The sequence below is a fragment of the Microtus pennsylvanicus genome, chromosome 3, assembly GCF_037038515.1.
Source record: "Microtus pennsylvanicus isolate mMicPen1 chromosome 3, mMicPen1.hap1, whole genome shotgun sequence".
NCBI classification, from domain to species: domain Eukaryota; kingdom Metazoa; phylum Chordata; class Mammalia; order Rodentia; family Cricetidae; genus Microtus; species Microtus pennsylvanicus.
In genome coordinates this window covers 76,087,286-76,113,497 of record NC_134581.1, presented here as the reverse complement: position 1 = coordinate 76,113,497, position 26,212 = coordinate 76,087,286, and the positions used below count along the sequence as shown (strand labels likewise).

The 26,212-nt window shown below is 42.3% G+C and overlaps 2 protein-coding genes and 1 pseudogene across 3 annotated transcripts in view; 1 reads left to right on the top strand and 2 right to left on the bottom strand.

Moving 5' to 3' along the window:
• Positions 1–2,257: 2,257 nt before the first annotated feature.
• Positions 2,258–8,540, bottom strand: Atp5mg (ATP synthase membrane subunit g). Its single transcript, XM_075966129.1, has 3 exons — positions 8,382–8,540; positions 3,681–3,841; positions 2,258–2,454 (listed from the first exon to the last, which is right to left on the bottom strand). Exons 1-3 carry the CDS (start codon positions 8,431–8,433, stop codon positions 2,356–2,358), a joined length of 312 nt encoding a protein of 103 aa, XP_075822244.1. The 5' UTR covers positions 8,434–8,540; the 3' UTR covers positions 2,258–2,355.
• Positions 7,869–26,212, top strand: part of LOC142846147 (phosphatidylinositol N-acetylglucosaminyltransferase subunit A pseudogene) — a 36,585-nt pseudogene continuing 18,241 nt past the window's right edge.
• The window catches only part of Ube4a (ubiquitination factor E4A), a 42,121-nt gene continuing 26,775 nt past the window's right edge, over positions 10,867–26,212 (bottom strand). For both annotated transcript variants that reach the window (XM_075966119.1, XM_075966120.1), the window contains exons 13-20: positions 25,446–25,633; positions 24,525–24,625; positions 24,314–24,427; positions 21,912–22,086; positions 19,668–19,848; positions 18,615–18,762; positions 16,724–16,881; positions 10,867–13,718 (exon numbers count right to left, since the gene is read on the bottom strand). In XM_075966119.1, coding sequence (XP_075822234.1) covers positions 13,592–13,718; positions 16,724–16,881; positions 18,615–18,762; positions 19,668–19,848; positions 21,912–22,086; positions 24,314–24,427; positions 24,525–24,625; positions 25,446–25,633 — 1,192 coding nt within the window. In that variant the 3' untranslated portion in view covers positions 10,867–13,591. The remainder of the gene's footprint in view (positions 13,719–16,723; positions 16,882–18,614; positions 18,763–19,667; positions 19,849–21,911; positions 22,087–24,313; positions 24,428–24,524; positions 24,626–25,445; positions 25,634–26,212) is intronic.

The following is a 26,212-nucleotide window of genomic DNA, read 5'->3' as shown; positions in this document are numbered from 1 at the left end:
TCTTGGAAGAGAGCAGCCGGTGCTCCAGATGAGCCTTCAGGCTTGACCTTTGATTGTTCTGTTCCATTTTCCCTGTTGGCATTACAGGTGCACACCTATTTTTCGCCACAGACTAGCTTTGTGGTTGTCCCATACCTTACTCCCTTCTTATATTCTCCTGGTTTGGCAGGGGCTCTAAGTAGCCTAGTCTAGCCTTGTACTCTTGAATCTCTTGCCTCAGTCTTGAGTGGTGTAATTGAGAGCAAGTGTGCCTCCTCGGTTTATTTTAGGTTATCTCCAGACCTCTCTTGACCCAACTTCTCAAAGTAATCTGCGTTAGCCTCTTTCAAATGCATCTTCCTCTGTTCTCATCTAAAGACCAGACTGGGCTCCCAGAAGAGGGAAGTCTTGAACAGGTTTCTATGTCTAGGAAGTACTTGGAACTTAGGCGATACACATGAACAACTGAACTACAACAACAAAAAGCACTCAGCATTCACAACTTTCACGAAACCCATACAGTTCTCTGCTAGGAGGTAAGGTATGTGGAGGCACTGAAGGCAAGCAGCCTGGTGAAATCCAGCAGCCCACTGCTATTCTAATCTAAGGGACTCTAGATACACATTGTTAGTCAGAAAGAGGTGTGCTGTAGGGTAAAGGAGGAAGTAGTGAAGTAGAAACTGAGGGCCTTCTGGTGTGACTGTTGCTTAAAAAAGGAGCATTACGTAGCACGAACTTTTGTGAGCTACAGCAGGCACTGATTGACTTTGTTGTCTGTTTCGCCTGGTTAATTTTACTAGTCATGTACTACATGGAAGAGAAATTCCCCTAAACCACCACAGAAGTCCTTGGCAGTCCTTCACTTTGATGCAACCTATACGACGGATACTTCTGGAAACAGGGTGGTTTCAGTTTTGATTATTTGTGTTCCTGCACAAGTTGCTGAACACCACTTCATATTTTGGAAGAGTAGCAGTCTCCACAGTGAGCTTGTTATCTCTAGAAAAGCCGTGCTGTTTCTTCATTAGGGTATAGGAGCACTGTTCCAAATGCAGGCTACAAATGTGGGATTAAGAGGACAAAAGCTGAACACTGTTGTACTGTAGACCATATGCTTTTACAGAAATGTACAGCAACCTTGCTTATCAGCAGCTGTAACAATTAGGAATGGGTTAGAAACACCCCTCAGCCAAGCAGAGGCTGTCAGGCTACAGCAGAAGGCAGTGCTGATCAGTACCCCCTCTTCCATCCACAGACAAACTGATGCTAATCACTGCTTACTTCTGGCTATAAGCCACCACTTACTCTTGGAGGACACTGTCCTAATTGTTATCTACTGCATCTTGCAAAGCTACCAAAGTCATAAAGCCAGATGAATACGATAAGTCCCAGTTAGACTTTTTTTTTAAAGGGAGAGATGGGGCCTATCTACATAATCCTGGCTGTTCTAGCACTAGGTACGCAGACCAGCAAAGCTTTGAACTCAAAGATCTGCCTGCTTCTGCCTCATAAGAGTTGGAATAAGAGGAGTATGCCACCACACCAGACCATCCCATTACATAGCTCTTCCACCTTGCTTTACTGTCAAAGTTATTATAAACATATGTCTAAGAATACTACCCCTTACTATTCTTGCTTGAGGCAAATATTCAAATTGACAAGTACCCCCAACACTTTTACAGAATAATTAAGACAAATAATCCAATTTTCTTTTTTGTAATTATTATTTTTGAGATGAGGTCTCATATAGCCCAAGTTGACCTTTAACTCTTGTCTCTTCCCCATATCTCCTTTTGAGACAAGGTCTCATTATATTATATGATCAGGCTGGTCTTGAACTCCTTGATTCAAGTGATCTTATTTCAGTCTTTTCAGTTGTTAGTGTATGCCACTACATCTGCTTAAATTTTTGGTGTCTCTCTTTTTAAAGATAAGAGTTTCATTGTATAACTATGGCTGCCTGGAACTATGTGGACAAACTTGTCTTCGAATCTCCCAACTCTACCTCCCAATGGCTAAGCCTACAGACGTGGGCCATTATGCTTGCAGAATATGTTTTAAACCTGAATTAAAACTGTATCATCATGTATTATGTACCACACACACACACACACACACACACACACACACACACACACACACAATCTTTTCTAATTGCAAGTTAAACAGACACACACTCAAATCTGTACCAATGTAACAAGGCCAAAGACAACACAACTTACTATCAGAAAAGGAAAAACTGTGACCATCTGTACAGTACTGGACAGAGAAACACTGCTATTTGACAGTTGGTATTTTATTCAGATAGCAGTCTCATTACATGTGATCCAAGAATATTGAAAGAACTCAAATAAAATCAGATGTGAAGGTCAGTCTTCACACATCATAGCCAACGATGCCACGTTTGCCTATGATCTCTCCGACATAAAACCACATCCACACCTCAGTGGCCACCAAACCATTCAGCACAGCTTCCTGGAAAAGAGAAGGCACAAATTTTAAGATACTTTAAAAAAATAAACAAACAAATAAAAAACCCAACACATATTTGAAACTATTTTCTCAGATTGACAGAGAACATAAGGATACTATTCAAAACTACAGAAGAGTTTTAGCCAAAGTTAAGAATTACTGATGTTCAATGTTCAACTTCTGAGAACCTTGAACTTTCAATTTTGTAAGCCAAATGGGCCCGAGCTTATAAATTCTTTCAAAGGAATTTTTAAAGACCTGAACTGACTTAACCCTTTCATTATTACTTTACGAGACATTTTATGGGCCCTAAAACAACCCACATCCTGGAAGTGGCTCAAACATCAGACAGGGCACACTCATAGGAAGGCTTGTTTCTGAACAGACACTTCTGTCCATCAAAGATGAAGAACCCTGTTTTCTCTTTTACACCTCATTTTCTTCATTTTTATTTACTACTATTTGGTTTAATTCTTTCCAAGTATTCAATATTCATTTTATGTTCTAAGTCCTTGAAGAGAGAGGAAAAAAACCACCACATATGGTTCTAGAAAGCACTGTTTTATTCAAACACAAACTAGGATCTAGAAACTCTTACTTGGAAAAAAAACTACTTAGATGCCTTTACTACTATCAATAGGGGCATTTCTGGAGGTCATTTCCCCTTCGGTTATGCCAGAGGCCACCAGAAGCCTCCTGTCACCCACTCCCCAGGTGAGGGCTCTAGCCCCAGCAGTTATTAAAACTGAAACTTAAAAGTCAAGTTCCAATTCTTGTGGCCTTTAACATACATGCAATTTGAAAACCGAGATTTTAGTATTTTTGTTCTGTGTAATAATTAATTCTAGAGGGTTTTTTTTTTTTTTTAGCTGAAATGGGGATAATTCTAGGACAAAACCAAACCAAACTAACAAAAACAAAAAACAAAAAACCCCCAGCAAAGGCAGCCATCAGATTATACTATACTAATATTAGGAAGGAAATGCAGGCTGCCAGTTATTCAAGATGCTCACCTTTATGCTCTAAGACCAAAACTAGACCAAGACAAAGAATTAGCTGAATTATTTCTATCCAGATTACAAAACTTCTTAGCAGCCAAAAAAGATTATCTCTCATTATGTTGGATTCTACTTTATTGGGAAATAGATATATTAACCAAAAGAATTGGAAAAATTCCCCAATAAAGACATTTTCTATCACAAACATATTTTTTCACAGCCCATAGTTACCTTAACTGTAAGATGTTTGAAGCTACCAGTTTTAGCACTTTGAATTATTTTTTTCGCACTCTGAATAGCTGCAGGGAGTTCAGCAGGGGTTGGGGGAACCAGCTCAACCTTGGCGTATTGCCAAAATGTGGCCAATCGAGGCTTCGAGTAAGTCACAGCAGCTGGAAAACAAAACATAACAAAACAAAAAACCCAGGATGAACTCACTAGAGATCGAAAGAAGCAGATGTGTGGGCTGGACACAAATATTTATTCATGTATCACATCCACTCACTGCTTGGACCGAATGTGCAGTGGGTGTGAAAAGTCAGAGCTGCTGCTCCCTGGTAACAAGAAGCTTTTAAAGATGCAGAACATCTGTGCCACTGGGCCACTCAACCGACAGAAGCTCTAAGCAGTCAATTCATAGTGGCCAGCTAGTATTTACTCACCTCTGAATGGCAAATCTAATTAACTGTAAAGTTACTGGTCCCTAATTTGAAAACAAAGACAAAGCAATTTATTCATTTTTCTTAGTAGAAACACCGTATTTGAAAAGAAGGAGTCCAGAAGGGTAAGAAGCTACATAGAACAACATCCTTTAATAGTAAGATTGAGGCTCATCACGATATTGGCCACAAGTCCAGATGGAATTATATCAATTAGTATCCATTTTTGATACCCTTAGCAATATGTGCTGGATTAAATCTCTTTCACCAGAGCACAGTTGCACCCCCTTTCAAAACTGCACTCATAATACAAAAACATTTACATGTATTGGTAACAGCAATTGAAACTAGACTATACTGGGTGGTGGTGGAGCACACCTTTGATCTCAGCACTCGGGAAGCAGAGGCAGGCGGATCTCTGTGAGTTCAATGCCAGCCTGGTCTACAAAGTGAGTTCCAGGACAGCCACGGCTAAACAGAGAAACCCTGTCTTGAAAGACCAAAACCAATCAATCAACCAAACCCCTAAATCTGCTAGAAATTCCCTAGAATCATAAGCCAAAATTCCTTGATGTGTTCACTATTTCACATCAATGGATTCAGTAGGAGAAGTAATGATGAAATCAGCAGAGTGTGGAGATGTAGCTCAGTGGGAGAGCATATGCAAATTTCTGGACTAAAGTTGTGGCACAGAGAGACAAGACACACAAACTGAGGAGAGAAACATATAGGAACTGTAAAGGCAGCTGGGCGGTGGTGGCACATGCCTTTCACAGCACTTTGGAGTCAGAGATAAATCTCTGAGTTCGAGGCCAGTCTGGACTACATAGTGAGTTCCAGGATAGCCAGAGTTACACAGAGAAACCCTGTCTGGAAAAACAAAAAACAGGATGGAGAGATGGCTCAGAGGTTAAGAAAAGCACTGGCTGCTCTTCCAGAGGTCTTGAGTTCAATTCCCAGCACCTACATGGTGGCTCATAACCATCTGTAATGAGATATGGTGCCCTCTTCTGGCCTGCATAGATAAATGCAGACAGAACACTGTATACATAATAAAATAAAGAAAAACAAACAAAAAGCAAACTGCAAGAGCAAGAAGTGCTCTTAGCTACCGAGCCATCTCTATCATCATTTATTTATCTACAGACTAACATGCAAATATAAGTATATGTCTGAATATCTGTTGTGTTGGCTAATTTTGTGTCAACTTGACACAAGCTAGAGTCATTTGGTAAGAAGGAACCTCAATTAAGAAAATGCCCCTATTAGTTTGGCTGGTGGGGCATTTTCTTGATTGGTGATTGATGTGAGAGGGTCCAGCTCACCCAGGATGGTGCCACCCCTGGGCTGGAGGTCTAAAAAGGCAGTCTGAGTAGGGTGGTGGTGGCAAACACCTTTAATTCCAGCACTTGGGAGGCAGAGTGAGTTCGAGGCCAGCCTGGTTGACAGAGTGAGTTCCAGGACAGCCAGAGCAACACAGAGGAAACCCTGTTTCAGAAACAAACAACCAAAAAACAAATCAAAAATCAAACCCAAAACAAGTAGGTTGAACAAGCCACGGGGAGCAAGCAACACTCCTCCTTGGTCTCTGCCTCAGAAGCTGGCTCTAGGTTCCTGCCCCGATTTCCCTGGATGATGGATTTCACACTGTAAAGACGAAACACACCCTTTCCTCCCCAACTGTTTTTGGCTATGGTGTTTACCAAAGCAAATGAAATTGTCAACTTTAAAAATGGACTCTAGCAGCAAGAAAAAAGCCCAGTACCTAAATGGTAATTTGTAATTCCATTGTTTGATAAAAGGAACTAGGGCTTCTTGGAGAAATGGCCAATTCTAAGGCTGGGCCGAGAAATAGAGTCATCATCATGTAGAACCAAAAAGATGAGGCATGTTAAGGGGCAGAGGTGCCAACTTAAAAGATCTACAGATGGCCACGGCTGGCACAATCTCAGCAATAAATGACACATAATTAGATATGAGAAGCATGGAATAAATTTAAATGAGCCAGTGCAATGTACAACTGAAAAAAATAAATGGGAAAAAAAAGAAGAAAGAAATGGAGACAGATCTTTCTCACAGAATTCCACTTGATCTATGTAGATGATGGATCCATCCACCACTCTAACAGAAAACCCGCCTGCTCTGGTTACTGGCTTCTAAAGAATGGGTATAGACACAAAAGAAGACATAAGACTGGTCACCACCATCATTGTAAAATAACATTCTTTTTTCTGGAGGGGGGGGTGAATGTAGGAGGTGGACTTGCTGAGAAGAGGTCTAGGAGAGGGAGGGGGAATGGTTTGCATATGAAAAGGACTAAAATTCATTATATAAATGTTGAAACTGTCAAAAACAACTGGTTAGCAGTGGGAGATCTTATTAGATCAGGAGATGGGTATGGCCTAGGCAGTTGTGTTTCATGTCTTTAATTCCAGCACTTGGGAAGCAGAGGCAGGAGGATGGATCTAAGTTCAAGGTTAGCCTGGTCTACAGAGCCAGTTCCAGGATAGCCAACTTACACAGGGAAACCCTGTCTTGAAAAACCAAAAAAGAGATGGGTCTGAGTATCATGAGCCTCCTGATATGTGATCAGGGCAATTCATCTCTGCTGTTCTTCTCAAAATCCCTATGTCCAGACTAATCAGCAGAGAAACTCAAGATCACCAGTTTGGGCAACATTCTTCAGGATATCTAGACAGATACCTCAAAGTTGCTGAATCTCGAAAGATCAGACCTAAAAAGGGGGAGACTGGATAGACCGACAACTAATCGTAAGATAATACCCTGGACTGGGACCTAGAAGTGAAAGACATTAATGGAAAAACTGGTGAAACCCAAATAAGATCCCCAGCTTAGTGAAGGGGAGAGAAACCAGATGCTGACCTTTCTGGGGAGATCCGATGATAAAGCTATATAGCCTGGGGAACGGGAGATTAGTCACATTTAATACAGCAGCCTATACTGTAGAGCGAAATCCACCTGATATTCCCGCCCCGTCAGAGCCCCTGTCAGTACGTCTGGAGAACAAATTACCTTTCAACTACTCACAATAGTAGAAAGAGGTATGTGTTGTATGACAAAAGATAACGTTGGTAATGGGTTTTATTTTTGATTTTATCAACAAAGCCAGTTTTAAATTCCTAAATACAAGCTACCTAAATGATGCAAAAATCATACTGTTAGGAAAAGAAATTCCCTATGAAATATTAAAAATCGCACCTCAAACCACCAAAGTCCAAGCGTCAAGCCTTCTGGGTGTATTGATGTAAAAATCCTAACGGTTTGCAACAGATAGCGTGACGATCTTAGTAAAGGGAAAGCTAAAACAAGAAATGCTTTGGGAATGTGGAAGACGGCTTACTAGCCCACTAGTTAGTGTTCTGTAGGAGGGAGGCCTGTATTTAGAGTCTGGCACTCTGCGGTCCTCAACAGCTCAATATTGTTTGGCTGCTGATGAAGGGGAGGAGGGAATGAATTACTAAGCGTCCAAACATAGCAAAATAAGCTCAGAAGCACGTTTTAAAAATACGCTTTCTATTCATATTTTATCTGAACATTTAGAAACTTAACTATTTGAAAATCTGATCTTCAACCACGTGTAGTACACATACAGAAAAGAAAAAAAAAGTAAATTTCACCTCCCGTTTCAGAAATAGAACGAATAATCATTTGCTGCTCAGAAGAGAACGGTACTGACAGAATATATTACTCAGGCGTGTGACTATTCAGTGTTCATCTGTGATACGGCGGTCTACCAGGCGTTCCAAACACAGCAAGCCCTCGGAAGCCAAGCCACCACGACAAAGACGACTGCCGACAGGCACCGCTACCTATGCGGACTGGGGCAGGGACATTGATCCCTACGTTCCAACTTCCCTTCGCCGGACGCAGGCTTCTCTAGGATCCGACCAAGACGGTAAGCAAACACAACTTTCAAAGGTCTTACCGGTCTTGAAAAATTTTGATGACTTCCAGATGCTTCGCCAGACCACCTAAGGAGGCCTGACGCGCGACTTTCCCCAGTTTCCGCCGTTCCCTTCCCAGGTCTCCAGGGCACGGTAAGGGGGCCTCATGGCGTTCGCAGCGGAGGGAAGCCGGGCTTCTTCACACGACCCTCTTTCCGGGCGCGGTTAGGGCCCGAAGAAGCCGGGAGCAGGCCGGGAGAGGCTGCAGCCTCACGGGGGCCTCCGGACGGCCCTGCCGACGCCCGAGGGCCCCTGGGTGCCCACTCCCCCCCCCCAGCCCCCGCGAGCCTCCCCCCGGCCGCGCTCACCGGATACTAGCCCCGGGGCTTTCTCCGCGAAGTTACGGACAAACTTGGCCATGGTCTAGGGTGGAAGGTCCGTCTCCTCGAACCGCCGGCTGAATGTCACCCTCGGAAGGACCCGTGGCAGGCCCCCTGCCCCACTTCCAAGGTCAGGCTGCCCCTCTCTGTGCCTGTTCAAAATATATAGGCATCCCTCCTGTGTTTGTGGAATCTAATTAGCCAGTTAATTTTGTTCAGCGCAAATAAAATGTAGATATGAATAGGTGAGGCAAGAGAACATGTAGCGAATAATGACTTTTCTCGGGAAACAGGCATTGCTTGGGGCAGCCATTCATGGCGGCCCCGGAAGACAGTTGAGGTGAGGAAATGCGCCTGCGTTGTTGATTTTCTTAGCTTCATCTCCTCCACTTTGCTTGCGGCAGTTTCGTAGTTTTTCAGAGAACTTGGAAATTGAGGCTGGAGGGTGTCGTGAGATGCTTGTGGGCTGATATGTTTGTTTTAAAGACATAGCAGGTCTAAGGCTGAAAAGGAGCTTTAAGAGGCCGTGTAGGCGTCACCTAACCCAAGTCACCAGACTCACCCAACCAATGAACCACTTCTTTAATTGGCCTCTCCCACCCCTCTGTGTAGCTTTGTGCCTGTCCTGGAACTAGCTCTGTAGACCAGGCTGGCCTCCAACTCCCAGAGATCCTCCTGCCTCCCGAGGGCTGGGATTAAAGTCGTGTGTCACCACCGCCCGGCTAATTGATCTTTTATAGTCCCATTTTCCTCCGCAGCCAGTATCAAAATTGGAATCCAACCCCGGTTTTTCAAACAAGCCACATGGAGCTATGAGGACAGGAGGAAGACGGTCATAAGTACTGAGGTGCACAGTATGCCATGCATTTTGTAATTCAGTAAACGCTTTGGGTATTGTTCCCTTAAAGAGAGAGATTTCTAAATGGTCATATAAGGCGTCTCAGAGTTGTAAGATAAGCACAGAGAGAACATAAGATTTTGTAGGCGTGGTGCTGATCTTGAAGACCTAGAGAGCCTTGATGTGTAAAAAAACATACACATCCTAAAGGGCTGGAACTTTGATATGACAGAAAAAAAAGGTGTAGGAAAGTGAGATTTTATTAGAACAAGTAAAGTTCTGGAGAAGCCTAAATGTTAGAAGTAAAACGGATGAGAGCGTTAGGTAGAAAGATCAGAAGTGAGATTAAGGAGTCAAGAGCATGTTAATGAGAGAGGGACAAACTGTCTTAGATGCTGATGTCAAATTATGGCAGGAAAGATAATTTTATTCCAGCATACAGGAGCCTGGAGGATTGGGAGTTTCAGGCCAGTCTGGACTACTGGGTAAGACTATGTATTTTTGGGAAAGAAAAGGCAAGCTAATTATCAGTATGAATATTTGTGACATTAACTAGAATGAATTCCAAAATCTCAGAAACCAGATTGCATCGACAAAGAAATATGGAAGAGAATAGAAGTTAGACAACTCAAGGGGAATGTGGAACTCATGATAAACTGAAGTTTGAGAAGGGGAATTGTCAAGAACTTCAAGACAGCAAAGAAGAGAGAGGAAATAGTTTGAGAGTGGTGGAACTTTTCCTTGAATGGGGTGATGGGAGAAAAGTGAGGAATTTGAGGGATGCCATCTGAGTGTAAAAGGCAAATGGGAGGAGAGAGAATTCTAGGTGAGGGGCTAAGCTTTAGATAGAATACCTTAAAGACACTGAAGAGTTACTGGGTAGTAGCAGAACCCACAGGTTTGTGGTTGCAGCAATCTAAACATCCAACAGTTGCCTGTACTTCAGATATTGGAGCAGAGGATAATGTTAAATGAAACCAGGCTGAGATCCTACATGTCACAGGTATAGAAACAGGGGATGAGGACATGGTAGCAAATTATTAAAGGATCTGGTGTTTAGGCTAGAGAAAGTAAAGCCATAAGGTGCAATTTAGAAAAGAAAAAAAAAAAGATTCCTTGAGACTCTTCTCCTGAGAACAGTCCCAGGGTTCCTCTAGAGGTCTATGTGAGGCAGATTAGGCCAGCCAGGTTACACATATTTGCTAGTACCTTGCTTAGAGAGAGTGGCAAAATCCTCTAGGTTTTCAGAGGGACTTTTGAAATGTCACTAGCTTTTTCTTTCTGTGGTGGTGGTACTGGGCTTGAATTTAGCAATGTGTATGTCAGGCAAGCTCTCTACCATTGAGCTACATCCCTTTTAAATATTAATTTGAGCCAGGAAGTGGTGGAGCACCCCAGGAAGTGAGTTTGAGGCCAGCCTGGTCTATAGAGCAAGTTCCAGGGTCGCCAGGGATACATAGAAAACCCTAAACCCTATCCTGAAAAGCCAAAATAATAAAACAATTAAGTTGGGCTGGCCTTGAACTTACTAGGTAGCCCTAGCAGGCTTTGTCCTCCATACCTCCTATCAGTTAGTAGCTGGGATCATAGGCATACACTATCACACTAGGCTGTAATAAAGGGATAGCAAAGGTAGTAAGTCAGGTGCTCATTTATTAAATACAAGTTTTGAACAAACACCCCCAGGCAAGTTTGACAAGAAGTAACCTTCCCGGAATGTTTCAAATATAGTCATATTGATTGAATTTGATTTCAGTCAACTTTTTTGCCGTTTTGTTCTCCATTTTTGTCTGTAAGTTCTCTTCCAGTTTAGCAATTAGATCCTGCGTACTATTTCCTCACTGGCATGGTACAGCATCAGCCTGGCTTGTAAAGGTACCCAGCAGTCTTAGGCTTTGCCCAATGGCAGCTCAGCAACCACAATCAAAAAAAAAAAAAAGTAATGAAACTTGTGTAGAGTGTGGTAGTAACAGCAACTGGCACCATTAGACTACTTGTCAGGTTTCCTTCAATTTTCACATACCCACAGAAAGCCATATTAAACAAACAAACAAATAAACAAACAACTGCTTGAACCCTAAATAATTTTCCAAGTTTAGTATTAGCTTCTTGGTGAGTTAGGAGCAATGCCAGAGCTGACTGAAGTCTTCACTTTCTTTTTGTACTCCAGCAAAGTCATCACGTAAAACTCGGTATGTCAGGAAGTCTTAACAGGTTTACAGCTGCTGCTGAGTTCCAGACAAGACACCCCTTTACCTCTGCAAGTGCGTGTATGCGTCCTGTTAGACAGGACGGTAGTCTCCAGAATTCCTTTTTCTGGATGTCTTTAAATGAGTTCACAGAAAGGAAGAAGGCACAGAGGACACTTGGTTTCCTCACCAATAGTGGCCTGAAGCTACACACGTGCTTTTGTGATCAAAGGATTCAGCAGCATCAGTGGTGCACAGCCATTCTTAGAAAAGTATCAGAAGAGCTCAGAAACAAAACAGAACACAACTCACCAAAAAAGGCTTACAATCTGAAGGTTCAGTTCAGAAGTAGAATACAGAAGTAGAATACAGATAGACATAGAGGCAGCATAGAGGTGATCAGCTGGGAAGCTGCTGGAACAGCTGTCTTCTGAGGTCTTGTATCCATTTCCATCCAGTTTTCACCTGCAGAACTCCGGCCTCTCCTCTTTTCAAACAAAAACATCCTCCCACATTATCTTTGGAAAAATAAATGCAGTAGGTAGAAGCTTATTTCAAATGCAGGTCATTCCCAGAGAGGGAAAGGAGAATAATACACACAGAAAATGAAGTCTGATTAAAGAAAAGCAATGCTGTCAACTGGGAGCATGGAGTCTTAACAATCTGGCATTTTCGAATGTGTCCTAGGCTTCCCTGTTCAGACAAGCACGGCAACAGCTAACATTTACTTCTCAGCAGAGTGAGAGGGCCTCTCTGATCAGAGGTTTGCCAGTTGACACCACCAGAAAATACACAAAGGACTGCTTATAGCTACTTGTGTTTGAATCCTGAAACACTGCTTCTGTATATAAAAGGCTGTGGCTAATAGTAATGTTCTTTAAAGGAAGCCACAATCCCATTTCCTTGTCCTTTACACCTCTGGGCTGAGATTGATACTGATATAAAAACATCCCATACAGGACTGAGCCTCTCATGGCATGTTAAGCAAAATGGTTAAAGAAGTGGGATCAAACCACTTATTAACTACCCAGAGCTACGTGGATATTTAAAATGACTTGTGGACAAGACTTTGCTCCAATCTCTATTTTGTTAATTGGTAAACTAAGGCTAGATTAGAAGCAGTTCTTAGGAGCCATGTCATAGCCCAAACATTAGCTATATACATTTTATAGTCTTACAATATTACTTGACTAGAATGAATATATGAGAAGACATTGCCACATACCACATATATTTTATCATGGAGGACACAATATAATGTGGTACTCAATTCATATGAGACCAATAAAAAGACAGTATCTGTGTGTATAACACATACACACCGAGATATACTGCATTAGCATATACTGCAATAGATACACTATTTATTGCCTATTTTACCCAGGCCTAGTTCTTGGGCACAAAATAAAAAAGGGCACCAACAGCTTTTTACTTCTTCCCTTACTGGATACTTCACCCACTACTGTCACTCTTTAAGACTGTGCAGTTAAGTTTTTGGTGGTGACAATCTCATGGGAGTGCCTGTGATGGTATCTTTAAGTTACAAGCTAATACAAAATTAAGAGATACCAACAGAAGCTGTATAAGGTCCCCCATCTTATCCATCAGCCAAAAGTCTATGCACACTAAGGTATTTGTACTTATCTGGAAAGCTGCTCTGTGCTCTGCGATATTGCAGAACTGTGACAGGGACAGGAGCTAGTAGATACACAGAATAACGGGTTTGGATACTATCCGCTGTCACCGAAGCAGCTGACATCATAGACTTAAACGTAGTTCTCACCAAAAAATGTCTAAACAGTTCTTGGGAAGGTAAAAAATAAAGTGGTAGGACATTTTTGTAGTTGGATCTACTACAATTTAGGATAGAAAACGAAATGAGGAATAGGAAAATCAAGGCTGAAGATTAGTGATGATTTATGAAGATGCTGTGAGATTTCATGAAAGCCAGGGAGACAAGGTCTTAAGAATCTTAATTATCATAATTTGCACAAGAACAATTTTCTAATTTAGTAAAGGAAAAGCAACAAAGAATAAAATAAACCAAAACCAAAAGAACAAAACAAAACTAAAGAAAGAAAGAAAAAGGAAAGGATCAGAGCCAGAAAGGGAGACCCCCCCAACAACTCTTTACGCCCTGGCGCTAGTTTGGGTTGTCTACTTCACAGTATTTATTCAAGCTGCTCCTTTTGTTGTTTCCTCTCTGCGAGCCACCGCTGGATTTTTTCTTTGAGTTCTGTGTTTGGCCGGATCTGGTCCATGGTAAGAGGACTACGGTTAAAAGGATCTGTTTGGTCACTAGGACAAGAAAAGAATGGAAATGAGTTACTCTGGAAAGTTCTAATACAGAATATCTAAGCATCTCCCTGCCTTGCGTCTCGAGCCATGGTGCACTGTGACACTGTGTCAGATGCTGACTCGGGTCAGAAAGAAGGAAATGAGAAAAGGGTGACTCTCAAATCTTCAGCCACCCCATTGCTCTGCCTCAGGACCTGGATTCAATTTCCAGTACCTATATGGAGTTTTATGACCATTTGTAATGCCAGTTTCGAGGGAGTCAATGCCTTTTTCTGACCTCTGTGGGCACCAGGCACACACATGATACACCTACATACATATAAGTAAAATACTCATACACATAAGTAGAATAAATACATTTAAAAGATCTTTAAATGCTGTCTTTGTCATAAGCCTTTCGATGTCAAGTCAGAGACCTTAGACTCTGGTGTCATCATAAAGCAGCACTTGTAGGTTTTTGTTGTTCTTGTTTTTCCAGATGAATTTCTCTGTGTGTAGCACTGGCTGTCCTAGAACTCACTCTGTAGACCAGGCTGGCCTCACACTCACAGAAATCTTCCTGCCTCTATCTCCCAAGTGCTGGGTTAATAAAGGCATGAGCCATCACCACCTGGCTTTTTTCTTTTCTTTTCTTTTTGAAATGGGGTTTTGCTATGTTGCCCGAGTTGACTTCAAATTCCTGGGCACCAGTAACCTCCCTGTCTAAATCTCCCAGGTAGTTGGGACAACAGATGCACATCGCTAAGCCAGGTTCACTACCTGTGATTTTACTGACAGATTCTTGGAACAGTACAAACTGTTAAGGGATAAGACCCTTGTAATTGACATTTGATTAAATTAGCTGACTGCTATGCAAGTAAATGCAGATTATGGTTCAGTGCTGAGAGTATAGATCGGTGGCAGAATGCTAGCTTAGCATGCACAAGATTCTAGGTTTGATTCTGTGCACTTCAAAAAACAAAGCTGGGACCAGCAATATGGCTCACTGTGTAATAATACTTGTTGCCAAGGCTGACGATCCAAGTTTGATCCCCAGGACCCACACGGTGGAAGAAGAGAACTCCTGCAAATTGTCTTCTTACCTTCACACTTGCTAACACACACACACACACACACACACACACACACACACACACACACCAAACAAACAAACAAACAAACAAACAAATAAATATAATTTTAAAAGTACAGCAAAACAAAGTGAGCCCCAAGAGTGGCTGGTGCTGTAGCTCAGCTAGGAGAGTGGTTTCCAGTGTGCACACAGCCCTGAGCTGGATCTTCAGTACCATGTAAGCTGTGCATGGTGGTACACACCGTGAATTCACATTTAAAAGGGGATACAGGATGATCAAAGGCTGAGTCATCCTCACCTACACAGCAAGTTCAAGCCTGGGCTACATGAATCCTTGATTCCAAAACAAAACGAGATTCACAATATTTTCATTGGTATCACTTAGTGTATCATCATATAGCAAAAAGTATAAGAATACCAAATGAAACAGAAAATTCACTTTTAATATCCTATTCCTTAAATCTGAGTCACCTTAACTTACATAACAGCATTTTAAACAGGCTTCATGGTCTCTCAGTACCTCTTCCTATCTAACATTGCACTTAGAAAAGGTAAGGACCAAGCCAAGCAATGGTGGCACTTGCCTATAATCCTAGCACTTGACATGCAGGAGGATCATGATTTCAACGTCATTTCAGCTACAAAGTAATTTTGAGGACAGCCTGGGCTACAGGACATGCTATCTTAAAGGGGGAAGGGGAAGCGAGGTGGATACAGTGACGTTTACCTTTGGTTCTAGTTATTCAGGAAGCTGAGGCAAGGAGACTGCTTAAGCTTAGGAGTTTGAGGCTAGCCTGGACAACATAGATAAATAAATAAAAGAGCTGGGGACTATAGAGTTAGGTCAGCAGCTGGGAATACATGCTGCTCTTACAAGGAACCCGGGTTCGGTTCCCAACTCACATGGTGACTCACAACCATCCATAACTCCAGTTGCAGGGGATCCAACACCTTCTGATTTCTGTAGACACTAAACATACATGTGCTACACATATATACATGTAGGCAAGACACTCAAACATAAACACATAAAAGACAAAACAAGACAGCTGTAGGGAGTCACAGCATAAACTCCAGTTACTAGCCTCCCTCCCTGAACTGTAGTGTACTCTCCTAAAGAGGCACTGGCTCTTCAGAAGAGTAAAGGGATGTGTGGTACTGACTGCCTTCAATTTATTTTTGCCTTCCTGTCTTTCCTATGGACATCTGCAGGGTGACTGTCCAAACAGCACTCAGCCTGGTGAAGTTTATGCTACCACAAGCTACCACACCCAAGTACAAATATAGCAACCGAAGGGAGTATAAATCATGAGTTAAAAACAATCCCACCTTTTTTGGACATTTTTACAATTTAAGTAAAATTAAAACATTTTCAGGCAATAATATATTTCATGTTGACATCTTTCATAATGTGGATAAAGTTATTTTCTTTTGTATTTTGAGATAGGGTTTCACTATGTAGCTCTGGCTGGCCTATATAAATTGCTAGGTAGACCATACTTCAAAGTTATGGCAAATAGTCAGGCAGTGGTGGTGCACACCTATAATCCCAGCACTCAGGAGGCAGAGACAGGTGGATCTCTGTGAGTCCAGGGCCAGCCTGGTCTACAGAGCTAGTTCCAGTACAGGTTCCAAAGCTACAGAGAAACCCTATCTCGAAAAACAGAAGAAAAAAAAACACACCCAAAAACAAAGTTATGGCAATCCTCCTGCTTCTGTCTCCAAGTGCTGGAATTCCAGGCTCCTGCCACAACTGGCTAAGTTTACTTACAGGAGAGAAGAGGTAAAGTAAGAGACGTTACCTCTAAACAGGTATCTTATAAATCTTTAAAATCTTATCAGGTGATATCAAAGTACCATGTGACGACTGGGTGCACACACACAGGAAGCTAACGCAGCCGCATCCCTGAGGCAATGCTGTGGATAGGCATACCTGAGTAAATGCCTGGCAATGGTGGACCTGTCCACAGTGACTCTGGAAGAGGGAAGCACCACCGGGTCAGACATCAGTGTGCTCATGATGGGGTCCAGGAACTCGTCACAGGCATCTGCATATGTCTCCTCTTCCTGTTGCTGGAGGTCTGCGAGAGACTGAAGCAACAACATCCGGTTTCTATAGTAAACTCACAGTGTAGCTTCCGGACTGCTGAGTAACTACACCTTATGTTGGACACAACAAGCCTTCACAGACACGACAGATCTCTACTTTGTTTTTTTCAAGAACAAGCCCAAGGCACATGTTTTAGAAGCAGAGGTAGTTCTGCTGCAGGTTGGTTCAGCTGCTGGGAGTCATGGCTGGAAGTGGACGCAAGTGTCAGCAGGAGAAAGAACACATCTTTCTGGCAGCATTCTGCTGTGAATGCTGGGATGGGAAAGGGGGAAGGCTGTTAGCTTCATAATTACCGAGTCACTCACACAGCCTGTGTTTGAAGAGTAGTTTCTGATATAAGCAGGCACAGAAATTTAAGAATGCCTGTCCAACATTTGATCCTGTAACTCACTTCCTTAGGGCTGTGTGTCTGGCTGAGCTCTAGGCCAACATCAAGCCCAGCTCAAATAAATAAACAAAAAAGAAAGAAACTCACTGAGGAAAGACAGACACCAGTAAAGAATCTTTTCTTTCTTTTTTCCTTTTTGGTCTTTGGAGACAGGGTTTCTCTGAAGCCCTGGCTGTCTTAGAACTGTATCTGTAGATCAGGCTGTCCTCAAACTCAAGAGATCTGCCTGCCTCTGCCTCCCAAGAGCGGGGATTAAAGGTGTGCACCACCAATGCACACCCTGGAAGATTCTCTATTAGATTTCTGTGTCATATTTATTTCCTTTCTCCCATTTTTAATGGAGCTCTACTACTGTCCAGCTGGAAGGGTTAGCTGAGCATAACAGAGTATTTTAATCTCCAAAATGCATTTCAGTATAAACCAGCTACCAGTAGGAATGTAGAGAACAGAGAAAAGCAATATAAACCAGTGTCTGTGAACTACTCATCTTTGCTCAGTTTTGATTTATTTTGAGTTAGGATCTCTTTATATTGCTCAAACTAGCCTTGAATTTGCAACCTTCCTGTTTCAGTTCAGCTGCGGGAGTGCAGGTTATAGCCATGTCTCAGCAACCCTTGCCCTTCTTCCTGAACTTTATTCCAAAAAGTCCTTTTGCATTAGCACTAGGTTTTCAAATCTTTTCTAACACTGGCACATAAAAGTTAGTCTAAAAAAGGACTTAACCGCGGGGCGGTGGTGGCGCACGCCTTTAATCCCAGCACTCGGGAGGCAGAGGCAGGCGGATCTCTGGGAGTTCGAGGCTAGCTGGTCTACAAGAGCTAGTTCTGGGACAGGCACCAAAGCTACAGAAAAACCCTGTCTTGAAAAACCAAAAAAAAAAAAAAAACAAAAAAAACAAAAGGACTTAACCAATACACTTTCTTTTCACCTGGTAGACACATCTTCAATTCTGTTCGTACTCTCCCTTGGAAGGAGTACAAGTTAGTAAAATAGCTGTTTCCAGTTATTATTTTTTTAAAGATTTATTCATTTATTATGTATACAGTGTTCTGCCTACATGTGTCTGCACTCGATCTTATTACTGATGGTTTGAGGCACCATGTGGTTGCTGGGAATTGAACTCAAGACATCTGGAAGAACAGTCAGTGCTATTAACCTCTGAGCCTGCTCTCCAGTCCTGTTCCCAGTTACTGACTGACCAGGAGGAAATACCTGTTTCCAATGCCTCTAGGCAGTACCCCTTTTCTCCCTGAAATAGGGCGAAAGTGGCAGAGTTGAGGTGAGTGTGGCATTTCTTATGAGAAAACATAATGTCCTTGTCCTTACCTTGATTCTCTCTGCCAAGTTACTGAAAGCCACGATCATATTCCCAGGCTTATTGATTTTCTTCAGAACTCGGACTGTCTGTGCAAAGAGAGTAGGAGAATAGGAACGTCCATCCTTGGGCACAGTAGCACAGAAATTCTCCTCATCCCTAAAAGTGAGCGTTAGAAAGGAACAGAGAGTCAGAGCATAGGTCAATGTGGAGACAGCAGATGGGCTACAGAACAATCATCCAACCCTTCTAAGCCCAAGTGCTCTTCTGAACTAAAAAGACATTCTATTTATGCTGTGTGCATGTGTATCTCTGTATGTGGTGTATGTGTAAGCATGTGCATGTATAAGCGTGTCTGTATGTGTACAGAGGCCAGAGGTCAATGTTGGGTGTCTTCCTCAATTACTCTCCAGCCTCCAAACTATATTCTTTGAGACATGGCTTCTTGTTAATCCTAGAATTCATCAGTTTGCCCAGGCTAGATGGCCTGTGAGCTCCAGGGAACCTCCTGTTTTCACTTTCCGATTATTGGAATTACAGGTGCATGCTACCACATGCAGCTTTCTAGCTGGGTGCTGGAGACCTGAACTCAGTTGCTCATGTTTGTGTGGCAAACATTTTGCTTTTTTTTTTTTGAGACAGGGTTTCTCTGTGTAGGGCTCGCTGTCCTGGAACTTGTTCTATAGATCTGACTAGATCAAACTCAGAGATCCACTTGCCTCTGTCTCCCGAGTGCTAGGATTAAAGGTGTGCACCACCACATCTAATTTTCTACAAGGATATCTCTACAAAGTGTTCTATGGCCCTAAAAAAATGCTTTAACAAACAGTAGTATAACTGGTAAAGTTTATCTTTGTATAGATCAAGGCAGAATGTTGGTGATCCTGAGCAATGTCCATGGATCAGATAAAACTCTCTCTAAAGCTATGGAGGATTCCCTTATCTAACAGCTAGGAATGAGCCTTCCTTCCCCGACTATATTTCCACACACTAGCTAGCCAGACTTTCTGTTACCACAACATTACCCCCCTCCCCCCCGCTCACTCGATGCCAGTCTCAGATACCCAAGATTTAAGTAGATAGTGCAGATGTCTGAGACAAGCTGCTGAGGCTTGAAGTCAAATTCACTGAAGTCCTTGACTTTGAGAGCACCCATCTTGGGGCCAACCAGGTGCTGCAGGAAGTAGTTCAGCATGGAGATAATGCGCTCAGCCAGGAAGGGGTGCACAAACAGTGACTTGATCTCTGGAAAAAAGCCAAAGTTTCAAAACTCAACCCATCAGTAATTTTTTTCCCCTTATATCTAATACATTTTCAGTGGAGAAAATATAGACAAACAGAACCAAAATCAAACAAACAAAAAGGAAACAAAACCTACTACCCACACATGAACACTGTTAAAACATTTTAAGAATACATTTTCTGTGTGCACCTGAATGTGTTACAGCGAGTGTGTGCAAGTCAGGACAGCTGTGGGAATTAGTGCTCTCCTGCCACCATGTGGGACCCAGGGTCCATCTCAGGCTGTCAGGTGTGGCGGCAGATGCCCATCCAGGAACACCACATTTACTTGTATTTCAGACTTCCTAAATTCAGCATTCATTTTCTCATCCTTCCTCTTCTAATCTCCATCTCATTTTCTTTCTGCTCCATTTTAATTTCTTGAGTTTATTGTTTTTAACCCTTTCATTGAATAGTTAAAATTTATTTATTTATTTTAATGTATGTTGGTGTTTTGCCTACATGTATGCCTGTGTCAGAGTGTCAGAAGCCCTGGAATTGGAGTTACAGACAGTCGTGAGCTACTATGTGGGTCCTCTGGAAGAGCAGCCAGTGCTCTTAACCACTGAGCCATCTCTCCAGTCCCTTAAACTTTTAAAGCCACATTTTCAATATTCAAAATCTTTTCCCTGTCCTTTGGAACTTTTGTTCTTGGTTTTTGGCTGCCTTATCTTCTTTGATTTCCCTGACCTGATAAAAGTTTTTTTTAATTTTTTTTTTATTTTTCGAGACAGGATTTCTCCATAGCTTTTTGGTTGCTGTCCTGGAACTAGCTCTTGTAGACCAGGCTGGCCTTGAACTCACAGAGATCCGCCTGCCTCTGCCTGAGTTCTGGGATTAAAGGCGTGCGCCACCACCACCGGCCTGATAAAAGTTTTTAAAAGAAGCTTTAAAAAGATTTAAAATTGTAGTCAGGTGTGGTGGCAAATGCCTTAATCTCAGTACTTGGGAGGCAGAGGCAGGTGGATCTGTGAGTCTGAGACCAACCCGGTCTGTAGAGTGAGTTCCAGGACATCTGGAACTACACAGAGAAACTCCATCTTGAAAAAAATAAAACCAAACAACAAAGTCTTTAAAACCTGTATCTGTGTCTCTCATTAGAGTTTCCTTTCACTCCTGCTCACCGGCTGTCATATCACACTAAATTTTATCACTGAATGAAAACTATTTATTCTCCTCCCTCCCTCAATGGTTATTTGGCATAGGCTGTCACTAATAGCTCAGTCTGGCCTGGGACTCAAGAGTCCTGTCTCCATCTCCCAAGAGGATGCCACACCATACGTAATTTATATGTACTTATATACAAAATCTTATAGTACGCATTTTACAGATATAGCACACTTTAATTTTGACTACCCATATTGTAAATGTTTAATAGCTACGTGTGGCAGGTGGTTACTGAACAGGGCACCGTTGCTCTAACGAGAGTGGAAATAGTGTCTTTTTGAAATTTACTTCATTAACCAGGATGGACATACTTTCCAGAATAAATGTACACATACATGAACACATATAATGTACAGTGTATATGGCTCATGCATGTATGAACGTAGAGATTGAACTTGGGGCTTTGCGCTGACTAAGCATGCACTCTATCACTAAGCTCCACTTGCAGCTCCGTCAAGGCAACACCAGTGTTACCACCTTATATTTTCCGGCATGTCAGTAATGGACCCCATCATTCTTTCTGAAGTTTCTCTGATTTGTTTTACTCTCAGATGTGGAAGTTACAGTCACCAGAGTCCAGCTTTCTTTTGGACAGGGTCTCGTGTATCCCAAAGTGTCCTGGAACTTACTACGTAGATGAGGGTGACCTTGAATTTCTGATCCTCCTGCCTCAACATCCAAAGTGCTGGGATTACAGGTATGTGAGCTTCATGCAGGCTAGGCAAGCAGTCTTTTATCTGAGCTGCATCCCCAGTCCCAGAGCCTAACTCCTTTAACTTTTAGTTGGGCTGATCCCGTAAGTGAAACTGACCTTGATTCCTACATTTTTTGGGGGGGAAAGCAGACTGTCATGTTCTTACCTGATGTCAGGAAGGAAAGGGTACCAATTGTTTCATTGGACATGATGTTATGGAAACGTGCCAGCTGTCCAAACATCTGCAGGCCAGCCTCTTTCTCTCGGCGGGCTTCTGGTGTCAGACTCTCCCATTCTCCTCGGTCTTTCTCGATCTGCTGAATCTTTATCTTGCTCAAATACTATGGAAACCAGAAATGTGATACATCTGATAAGAGAAATGCAATTGAAGGATCATGACATTTAAGAGGGCTTAATTAAAATCCAGTCAACTGGGTTTAGAGAGGTGGCTCAATGGTTACAAACTCTTGCTGCTCTTAGAGGATCAGGATTTGATTCCCAGCACTAACACTGTGGCTCATAACCACCTGCAACTCTAGTTCCAGGGGATTTGATGCCTTCTTCTGGCTTTCATGGGCACTGTATGCATTTGCATACATTCAAGCAAAACACTAGTACACTTAAAAAAAAAATCCAGAGCGGGAGAAGTGGCTCAAAGGTTAAGAACACTTAGCACTTATTCTTGCACATGGCAGCCACATTTACCTGTAACTTAGCTCCAGGAGATGCAATGGTTTCTTCTAGCCTCCCCAGGCACCTGCATGCATATGGTGCACTTACATACATGTGAACAAAATACTCATACACATAAATCTTAGGACAAAATAAAACCAGTCAACTAAGCTGGGAAAATCATATAAAGGTCCTGAGTCTTTGTCAATATAGGGCTAGAGCTTAAGAGCTTCAGCAGGCGTCAGTGGGTTCCGGCACTTGTTACCAAGGATGGCTGATGACCCGAGTTTGAACCCCAGAACCCTCTTGGTGAAAGGAGAAAACAGCCTCCCACAAGATGTCCTTTGACCACTATGTGTGCACTATAGCAAGTGTATACACATGTATATATACACACACACATATGTAAAATTAAATCTTAAAGAACTTTTGGAAAGAAAAAATATATAGATTTGTCTCGGTTTGAGTAAACTGGTAGGCAACTGCCTGGGACCAGGATACTATCAGGAGAGCAAGGAGGACCAGTAAAGCACATATAGAGTCCAGGCAAAAACACCAGGCTCCCAAGAAAAAGGAATCCTTTCTAAAACGAAAACTAAAAAAGAAAACAACACAAAATCTTCAAAACTTGCTCACCAAAAAACAAAGTTCTATAAACATGCCTGGTGTCTAAAATTTCTTAGAATGTCATAATTATTAAAGTCCTCATCTCACATCATCCTACTACAGCAGCAAACAAGGTGTTACCTGATTTCATGAGGATGCCATCTGTTCACTCCCTGAATCACACTGTCCCTACGTATGATCTGTTTATCACAGGAACTGCTCTCATTTCCGCAGAGAACCTACCTTAAGTCTCAGAGTGAAGGATGATGAAAAGAGCAGGTCCGGTCCCTCTCACAAACCAAGTGGATTATCAATGAGTGCTCCTGACTGTCCAGTATGCTACCCAAAAACTAAAGCTGTATCCTCTTCCTGGAGGTCACTGCCTGGTCATCCTGATGCTCCTGCTTCCACCAGGAGATCCTGCTTAGCTGCAGACTCAACAGAGAGCACACAGCTAAGCCTAGACTAAAACCTCCAAAACTATGAGCAAAAGCAATCCTTCCTTCTTTAGGTTGTTCCTCTCAGGTACTTTGTCATGGCTGAAAATCTGACAGTGACTAACCAAAATTAAGATCCTATGATTTCTTTTAACATTACCGGCCTGCTGGTGGTACACCTTAGTTTGACTTTACCACACTTTAAAAAACAATTTCGGTGTATGTATGTGCACCACAGGCATGCAGAAGTCTGTGGAGGTCAGAAGATGGATCCCCTGGAACTGGAGTTACGAATAGCTGTGAGCTGCCATGTGGGTGATGGGAATTTAACCCAGGTCCTCTGGAAGAGTAGCCAGTGCTCTTAACCATTGAGCCATTTCTCAGGCCCCAATACTACCTTTTAAATTATCAACCAAAGAACCACCCAAGCCCATGAAGCTTCAACAAAGATCCTTGATCTTGTCTCTAATGAAATGATAAACCGAGAAAGCTGTACAATGACAAGCATGGGGCATACTATTACTATTACACATACACTTTTGGTGTGTGCAAATGTTCTAGAGCGAGGATTACTCTATTATAATTAAACGAGCAAAAGAATATATACTCTCTGCCAGGTGTACTGGTTCATATCTGCAATCCCAAAACTCTGGGAAGCTAAGGTGGAAGGATTCCTGTGGGTTTGAGGTCAACTTAGGATAAAGAGAGAAAGAAAACTAAATAAACACACACACACACACCCCAAATCAAAACTACCACCACCACCCCACTGCCACTAATGTTGATGATTTGAAGCCTTTCTCACTGACACCACCACAGATGGTATAGGAACACATACATTTCTTTCTTTTACCTGTATAGCTTCATCCAAAAGGAAGATAGCATCATTCATTAATAGGTTAAGAAATCGGAGGAACAGTGGGGGATTCATAGCTTCTAAATTCTTAGAGGCATAGTCAGCCAAATCCTGTGAGACCCAGCCCAAGAAGAAGATATTTTAGTACCAAATCACAATTTTACTGAGGCTGACCTGAAGCAACTGGTTTCACAAAAACCTCTCTTACCTTAATGCTCTCCCGATAGCTCTCTGTCGCCCACATGTACCTTAGGATGGGATACATAGGGCGGCGGTAATTAAACTTCTGTTCAAACTGATGGGGGTCCCCTGGAGTAAGGCAAGAATGAGAAATTGGCAAGGGTGGTCTATTAGAGAATGAGCAAGAGCTTATGCACGTGCATTTTATCTACTGAATGTCAAGGCTGCTGCCAGAATCTTCCCTGAGGGTCCCCCAGCCCATACCCTCTGTGGTGCCGGGGATAAAACATAAGCTGTAGCTACAATTACCTGCAGAAGATCACATCAACAAGACTAGTCAACATTCCAACAGGCAGCACTAATTGGCTTAGTGGGTTGTGACTAAGAAGAGGTGAAAGGGGAAAGGGAAGATATAGGAGAACCAGGAGGAAGTGGGAGGGGGAGTAGATACAACCAAACATCTTTTACATATATGAAATTGTTAAAGGATAAATAAAGATATCGTATTAAAACACACACAACACACAAAACATAGGCCTTGCACATATTAGGTAAGTGTGCTACCACTAAGCGACATCCCTAGACCTGGGTTCTAAGGCTCCATCTCAGGTCCTCATGTTTGCTGTGCTTGCCAACTGTATGTAGGTGGTACATTTTCCCCGTTTTTGTTGCTTTTTTTCTGAGCTAGAGGTGGTTCTACCTCTTTTAGTTGTATGATACAGACAAATAACTAAAACTTTTTGAGCTTCTATCCTCTCACATATAAAATGAGAACAATGTAGATAAACTTCCAGATAGACAAGTTATTGATATAGGAAAAATAAAGCACTCTGTTTCAATACACAGTAGGTATTCAAGAAATGCTGGTTGACATTTCTGTGACATTCGAAAGTGATCAAGCTATGAAACTTAATTCTTAGCTCTAGAGTTGGTCCCATGACTTCTTTACCTGTAAATTCGATGTCCACAAAAACCTTGATTAGGGCTTCTGAAAGTTGGGGAGCATATGGAAAGTTGCAAAACACACGTTTCCGGTGAAACACACTGGACACCAAGGGATTTGGGGTCTGATCCAAGTGAGGCATCACTGCTTCCAAGACCTCTGCTAGTTTGGCCCTTAGGTGGGGATTCTTCATTCTGCAGAGAGCAAAAAGCAAGATGAGCAGGAGAACTTAATTTACCCAATGTGATTCTATTCTACACAAGGAGCCAGGATGTCCTATATCACTATTAGATATATAAAAATGTTTCCACTCAGCTGATGCAGGGTATGCCATTTAAAATGTTGTTTTGAGATGGTTTTACTATGTATGTTATGTAATCTGGCTGTTCTGGAACTCCCTATACAGATTAGGCTGGCCTTGAACTTGTGGCAATCTTCCTGTCTTTGTCTCCTGAGTGCTGGGATTACAGAAGTGTACTATTGTGCCTGCCCATTTGATTCTTGAGGTGACAGCTTACCACGTACGAGGGAGCACTTCAGTTTCCATGTAAAGCATAGACATTCAATTTTCTTCTCTATATCAATGTACTATCTACTATGTACTCTTCTTTGACAGGTTCATTTTAAACAAATTTGCTGTCCCAAGCTTTTTGGGCAAAGGTTAGGTTATAATCATCTGATAGCTGCCTGCCTGTGTGTCTGTCTAATCAATGTTTGTTGGCTTCTCCCTTCCCTTTGGGTCTGCTTAGCTCAGCGAAAGCGTCTATATATTT